The sequence below is a fragment of the Sphaeramia orbicularis genome, chromosome 1, assembly GCF_902148855.1.
Source record: "Sphaeramia orbicularis chromosome 1, fSphaOr1.1, whole genome shotgun sequence".
NCBI classification, from domain to species: Eukaryota; Metazoa; Chordata; class Actinopteri; order Kurtiformes; family Apogonidae; genus Sphaeramia; species Sphaeramia orbicularis.
In genome coordinates, this window is record NC_043957.1 from 38,441,894 (window position 1) to 38,449,359 (window position 7,466).

Genomic DNA, 7,466 nt, shown 5'->3' on the forward strand with positions numbered 1-7,466 from the left:
TCCTTTTTTTTTTTTTTTTTTTAAATTAATGAAACATTACAGTGGTCTCATGGTACTGCATATATGTACCAATCTAAGTATTCGAATACTTCATTTGACAAGAGTAATGTAACAAAAATATAATTTTTTTATTGACTTGCATACACATATAAATAAAATAAGTTGAAATGTACAACATTAAATTCATTTGAAAGTATCCAGGAAACAAATGCACAGCTAAAAAGACCTACATAATCTGTTTTAGTGAGGTAGGGTGATTTGACAGCCTTTCTGGTCTTTCTTCAGACTTATCTTAAGGAGACATCTTCTACAAGGAGTCGAAGTGTTGATCTTGACAGCCCCACGTCCAAGTGGCTGAAATACTTCAGACACCTAATATAGAGGAGATAATTATTCACTGGGAATATTTAATTGAAATCTAAAATAAATGAGCCAAGATCTAACTCATTTAATATGGCAAGAGTACAGCTTTATGCCAAACATCCACTGTCTGCAACTCTAGTATTAGCTCACCGTGCTATGAGCCCTTTTATCAGACTGGGCTTCATTTTGAATCTGCAATTATTGTGAATACCTTATTGTGAGGTGAATATAAGCTTAAACTGGTAGTCTAGTGTCTACATACCTTTCTGTGTCATCTTTCTTTTGCTGTTTCTGTTCCTTGTGAGAGCGACAGATGAGACAGATGACTGGCATGTAGTCAACGCTGATGGCTTGTCTGTTTCCCATCAGGCTGAAGGGTCGACAACTGAGCACTGTCCTGTTTAGGTCATATCTCTTTTTAGATGCACTGGGTGAAAAAACAACAATAATTACAATTAGTCATGGGAGAACTGAAAAACAGAAAAAGTTACGAATTTTGTAAACTTTATTGCATTCGACAGAGACTTACATAAACAGTGCACTCACCTTGACAAATGCAAAGGTTGAAAACTAAAACTAACTTTTTGTTTATTGGAAGAGGCTGGGGCTGACCATCTCACTGAGTCCTGCCTGCATCGCTGGGCTTCAGTCCACACCTCAGACACCTGCTGCCAGCACCTGTGAAACCCCAAACCCTCCACAGCTGCCTGAATCTCCAACAGCCTCTCTTGGCTACAACTCTTCACATCTTCCTCTGCCATCTCATCCAGCAGTCCATCCCGTATCTCTGCTCCTGCCCAGAATGACTCCCCTGGGTGGCACGGGCCTGAAATAAGTGGTTGTGCTGCTGGCAGTGTTGCATCGAGGTATGACATGAGATCAAACAAGTCAGTCAAAGCCCCTAAACAGTTGGCTTCCACTCTGTTTGCTCTTTGTTCAGTGTTGCTGTCTGAACTCTGGGCTCTTTGATGAGTCTGGCTCAGTGGAGCAGATTTCCTGTGAGTTTTTTTTGCACCATTCACAATAATAGAAACATGCTTTCTTCTGCTAAGCCTGGAGATGTTCTTAACAGAGTTGCTGCTGGGTAAAGTTGGCTGTTGACAGACATTCCCTTCCAGTTTTTTTGTGTCAACATGGGTGTTAGGGGCGGCTAACTCAATGTGTGGTCCAGGAAATGTTGCCTTAACCAGGATAGGTCTGTCTTTGAATAGAAGAAGTTCCAGATTGGAGTACAGAAGGGGTACAGCTGTTCTCCAGCTCTCAAGTAGGGGCTTCAGGAATTTACTCATTTGTGCTTCTGTCCACAACTGCTGCTGGAAAATGAATAAAAGAAAAAAAAAGTATATATAGAAAACATATTTTTTTTCTAGGGCAACTCATTTAAGTTGACATGTACTATAATTCTCACATCTAGGAGCTGCAGTAGATTGTTTTGAGTCACAGTTTGAAGACCCAGCATGTTGGCAGTGCAGCCACTACAACCTGAAGAGTATAGAGAAGATATTGAAAACAGAAATGCAAAGATGTACTGTACTATTTTAACTTATATTTGCTCTTAATTTAGAGTAACATTTTCTGAGTAACTGCCACAGATTACAGTTAAATTTTTTTGTGCTCTAATGACATTGGCATTACATAAATGCTGTATAATATATATAGCATTTAAACTTTAACTATATAAAACATATAAATACTAACCTCTAGGATCCTTTGACAGGCCTCTGCTGCTGTTTGCCCAGAACTGTAGCTGCAACAGGCAGCGTCTGATGTCACCTCGTGTCAGTCTGAAGAGGCTGATGACGTCATCTAAATCCAGCTTCACATTCTCAGTCAAACACACCAACTGCAGGTAGCTACAGACATCCGCCTTAGAGCAGACCAAAAAATTCCATGAAAGTCCAGTTTTGCATAATTCTTTCACGCTGAAGCTACATAAGGTGACATGCTGATCTTACCACTGAGAGGGGTTTGAAAACAATTTCCTCTAAACTGCAGTTGAACCTCTCTCGGAATAAATGATCTGAGAAAGACATTTGTTAACCATCACAGCTTGATTTCAAATTTATTCTAAATTACAAAGTGTGTGGATTTACCATTGGTGGTCAGAATAACTGGCCTTTTAGTGGTTGTCATGAAAGTCTTGATGGCTATGAGGAATCCCACATCATCATCAAATATGACATCGACCTGTGAGAGCCAACAGTTGTAACCTGATCAACTCAGACCAAACAGGGATTATGTACAGCCTCATGCCCATTAAATTACAGGTCTCTGAGTGCAATGTTGCCAAATAGCTTACCTCCTCAAACAGAATGAGTGATGTGGCTGCCTTTTTGTTCTGCGGCACTGTTTGATCAGAGTCTGGTGATGGCTCATTGAATGTCTTGCTGTCTGGTTTGTCAGATAATGACGGGCCACCCCAGTGCAAGCAATCTGCTTTGGCCTTCATCTTGAAGTAGTTGGTCAAAGTGGCTGTGGCTGGATTAGCTTTTCCCCTTCTGTTCTGTGATGGTTTCTTTTTTGAAGTAGAGATCACATTTCTGGAAACCACAGTTTTTGCTGAAAAAAGAATCAAACTACTGGTAATAACCTTATTTTCAAATAAAACTGAGGCTTCAAATATTCTTCAAAAATATGGATAAACGTTACAAGGGCAACCCAAAAAAAGCTAAAAATGTAAACAGTTCGTCATGTGATCTGATTTGCTCAGTAAGCAAATTCACTTACATGTAGGATGTTGAAACAGCAAATGTGAAAGATTACAACCACATTTGTAAATTAAATTGTCCGAAAATATAAGAATAATAGATGTCGGGCTTGTTTTGAGGGCTGACCTTTGAGCACAATTTCATTATTTTCCCAAGGCTACTGGTGAAACACATCATTCTTCTTCTTAATTTTCCAGTAAAATTATTCAACCCAACATTCCAGGAACTAGGTTTCACAGCGTGAACCATCTGTAAATTTGGTCTTGATAGGATGTGTCTCTAATTGTTTTGTGGACCATAGTTGGAGAAGCCTCAGTCATGAGCATACAAATGATGATTCCTTCAAAACACCTAGCTTTGCTCTAAAAGCAATCCTCACAACAAGCCCTATCTGTGTTAGTCTAACATTTTGTGATTACATTTAGACAATATACTTATACATGTGTTACATTAATTTTGTATAAGAGAACTAAACTGTTTGAATGTATTAGACATTTTTAAGATGCATTTCCTACCGGGTAAACTGTCAGGTTTAGCTGGGCAGCTGCTGGTGTTGAAGTTGCTGAAGAAGGCTGGTTTTAGTGAGTCTTTTCCTGATGTCTCCACCAGGTGGGACTGTGTTGCTTCCTTCAGCTGGTACAAAACTTGGCGGCCATTGCGCTGTGAGGAGCAGTTAACCTCAAATACCTTAAAATTACCACAAGATTTGAAAACAAAATGCACACAGAGGATTTAAGAGAGCTCTGCAGCTGGTGTCACAAAAAAGCTGCAAAGGTGAAAAACACCTTTTAATATATCACATGAGCATTTTATGCAGTGCCAACCTTGAAACCAAGCTCAACAGCGCAGGCGTACACCGAGGCAGTCTTTCCGACCCCTGGAGGTCCTGTAATCAGCATGGTGTTACACAGAGGCTCCTCTCTGGTGTCCTCTGATCCCACCTCATTCTGAAAGTCTCCACAGTCCCATGAGTCTGCACAGGACGACAGATATTACATTTCCAACCCAAAACCCACACATGGCAAGTCATTTAACTGAATCTTAATGCATGTGGGCACACAAATAGAAGCAGGCATTACTAAAGGCAGGATTAAAACTTCTGTTCATACCATTGCTTTTTTCATGTTGTTTTTCCTCAAATTTTCTCCTGTCATCACAGTCAGCTCTTAGTTTCCATTTCTTCAACCAGCTTGAACATTGCATTAAAAAAGATTCTGATCATTTACAATAATTTCAAGTCCAACTTATTAGTGAAAGGACGAGAGGGCTAATTATCAATAAACTTACCTATGCAGTTTATGCACGGCTGTTGAATTGCCAATGACTTCAGTTGAATGCTGAGGGCTGTATTTTTCTGTCCAAGGAACATTCTCATAACTGAACTCTGGGAAAAATAACAAAAATAACTTTATTCCTTGGAAGTAAATAAGACCTTTTCATTGGAAGAAAATACTGAATGAAAGTTTTACCTCTTTGGAAATCAGAGGCATTGGGTGACACGGTCTCTGATTTACTGTGATTCATCAATTCAGAATCTGACTCACAGTTGTTCACCAGATGTACTCTCCCACTCCCACATTTCAGTCTGTGGGTGCGGCTTAATCTCCTGCTTGTGGGCTGCTTTTTTACTGAGAGGACAGGACTATTCTGAACACCCTCAGGCAAGGTGTGAAACTCATCTGTGCTAACGTTGACCTCTGCAGTGATGCTTGGCTTCAAACGTTTAGATACGTTCTCCAAGCTTTCGTGGTCTCTTTTCCTCTTCTCTTTAAAGTGGTTGTGTAGGGATGGCAGAGAGCTTGTATAAGAAGGATATTTTACTTTGGAAAGATGAAAAAAGCAGCAGGATGAGTTTAGTTTGATTATTTTAAAACTCGAAATATTTTATATAATATAATTATATGATGACCTTACAGAATATGAAGCACTGCTATAGACTAAAAAATACTCAGTAATACTATCAACAGTATACCAATCAGCCAAAACATTATTACCACTGATAGAAGTGGTAATAATATTGATTAGTTCATTACGATGGCCCATTTCACTGACATGTTGGAAGCAGCTAATTTAGCAAAGTAAGGACCTGCGTGACCTTGACCAGGTCAGTATTGTAATGGTGATGACAAGTCAGAACATCTCCACAATTGTAGGTCTTGTTGGGTGTTCCTGGTCTGCAGTGGTTAGTACCGACCAAACATGCACTAAGAAAGGACACCCTAATCTCAGGACAATTGATCACCTGTGGGAGGTGTTGGACAAATAAATCAAATCCTTGGAGGTTCACCTCTCTACTTCCAAGATTTCAGGGATCTGCTGCTAACATCTTGGTCCAGATTCCACAGCACACCTTCAGAGGTCTGATGGAGTCTAGGCCTCAGGTCAGAGCTGTTTTTGTGGAAAAAGAGGAACTACACAATATTAGACAGGCGGTAATAATGTTATACTACCATAGATGACAAATTGGTTGAGATCTGGTTGTTCTTTAGATACTTTTGGTAGGTACAAACCACTTCACACTGGGAATGGACAAGAAGATCTGAAGATGCTCTGACCCAGTGATTTAACCATCATATTTTCATCCTTGTCAAAGTTGCTCAGATCCCTACTCTTACCAATTTGCTGTTTCTCACACATCCACACTGAGGGCTAAATGTTCACTTGCCACCTAATATATTCCACAAACTGACAGGTCCCATTGGAATGAAAAAAATCTAAATTAATACCACTTTGCCTGTCAGTGGTACCATGTTATGGTTGAGAGGTGTACATAAAAGTAGTTTAAAGGAGGTCAAACATTACCATCTACAGCAGTAAAATACAACATACGAATTAATACAGTGATCATATGAATCACAAACTGCTTCTCAATCTCACCCGTGGATGCAATATCGTGCAGACTTTGACTGGTTTTCTTCTGCAGAGTGTTGAACACTTTTTGGACTACAAATGTCGGTTTAGACGTCTGGATTTCTTGCAGACAGCTGTGCAAGGCTGAGGAGGACAGCTTTGCCCTCCAGGTGGACACATGTGTCCCCACTGTGTCTGACTCTGACAGGTGACACACTGGGTTTGAAGACGGTTCATTTTTCACATGCTGTAAGTGACTATTTTCGGAAGGGAGCACTTGTTTCTTAGGCTTATCTACATACAAATCCAGCTTGCCATCGCTTGTCTTTTTACTTTTTCTGAACTGCGACGAGCACAAGAAAATAGGTGCAATTTTAGTATCTTCTGTCCTACAGGTCTTCCTCAGCTCCTGTTGCGGATAAACAGTATTTGCGTCATATTTGTTATTTTCTGAATGTTTTGATGAGGGTACCACTACCTCGGTCTCCTGCGTTTTATCTTCTCTTGGGTACGCTCCATCTTTACACTTTTTGTTTAGTTTTAGTTTGTTTCTCATTACAGAGTTCTCCACATTCATACGAGCTCCAGTGACATTTTGGAATTGGCGCTAGCTTACCTCCCACCGTTAGCGGTGATACGTCACTTTGTGCGCCGTTAACATTACACAACGTTTGTCCACGTTTCTCAAGTTATTATTTACTTTCAGCTAAATTTATTATACGAGAAGGCAAAGAAACAAATAATTACGTCAACTTCCTGAACATATTGACTTTATTGCAAAATGAATAAATAAATCAGATTTTTTTTTGTGACGTTTAAATCATGCGCAAGATGGTAGCCAAAGATCGTTTATGTAAATAGAGATACTCAGTGTTAGATAACTGCACCAAAAACACACAGTAAAGTCGTAAAAGTGGCATATCACGTTTATCTGATTTCTTTACCTGAATTTAAATGGGATATATGGACTTTTTGAGTAACAAGGATATATTCTTATCATTAAATCACATCCCAGATTCTTGACTTTTCACATAGTAATTGTTACAGAGTGGGAGCTCTTTTTTCCTTTTCACTGGAAAGCAAATGAAAACCAGAGATACGTCCTTGAAAATATTTTAACACCTGTAGAAGAAACAAACTGTGCTTTAGGTGTGTAAAATTTGAATATGGCAAGTTATTTTCCAACTCTGTATGGGAACCCCAATCCAAAGAAACCCACAGAAAAAAAGAGCCTTGTGTTTATCCTCTTCCCTGGCAAGAGATGGCTTGTGGAGATGTGTGGTACCTTTTTATTTTCTAAACCCTTGACACGTCTCATGTTTTAAAGTGTATCTTTTGAACCAAAATGTGGTAAAATGTAGTTCCTCTGTCTGTTTTCAGGCATTCAGTGAGTAGTGAATGGAATGCCATCATGTTCTGTTAAATTAGATTGAGGCAAAATCCTCTGGAGATCTAAAACATCTAGTTACTGCACTAATAATAATACTAATAATACTGACGACAAATAGTCATGATTAGCAAAATGCATCTGTGTTCATAATTTTC

At 39.3% G+C, this 7,466-nt stretch overlaps 1 protein-coding gene across 3 annotated transcripts; it reads right to left on the bottom strand.

Annotated features, from left to right (window-relative positions):
- Positions 1-109: 109 nt before the first annotated feature.
- Positions 110-6,658, bottom strand: atad5b (ATPase family AAA domain containing 5b). Of its 3 annotated transcripts, none has more exons than XM_030137645.1 (14): positions 5,949-6,658; positions 4,541-4,891; positions 4,359-4,455; positions 4,181-4,260; positions 3,896-4,044; positions 3,587-3,758; positions 2,663-2,922; positions 2,457-2,550; positions 2,319-2,383; positions 2,062-2,230; positions 1,772-1,845; positions 910-1,670; positions 626-790; positions 110-372 (listed from the first exon to the last, which is right to left on the bottom strand). In XM_030137645.1, exons 1-14 carry the CDS (start codon positions 6,496-6,498, stop codon positions 288-290), a joined length of 3,072 nt encoding a protein of 1,023 aa, XP_029993505.1. In that variant the 5' UTR covers positions 6,499-6,658; the 3' UTR covers positions 110-287. The 3 variants fall into 3 exon arrangements, with proteins under 3 accessions (XP_029993505.1, XP_029993496.1, XP_029993488.1); XM_030137636.1 differs by having other exon boundaries at positions 910-1,673; XM_030137628.1 differs by having other exon boundaries at positions 910-1,676; positions 5,949-6,657.
- Between the last annotated feature and the right edge of the window lie 808 nt (positions 6,659-7,466).

Bases quoted from the DNA above. Each gene is read 5' to 3' on its own strand.
- atad5b (XM_030137628.1), bottom strand. From the start codon at position 6,498: ATGAATGTGGAGAACTCTGTAATGAGAAACAAACTAAAACTAAACAAA. The intron at 4,456-4,540 runs GTAAAACTTTCA...TATTTTTCCCAG, and splicing joins TGCCTCTGATTTCCAAAGAG to AGTTCAGTTATGAGAATGTT. The intron at 1,677-1,771 runs GTGAGAATTATA...TTCATTTTCCAG, and splicing joins ATCTACTGCAGCTCCTAGAT to CAGCAGTTGTGGACAGAAGC.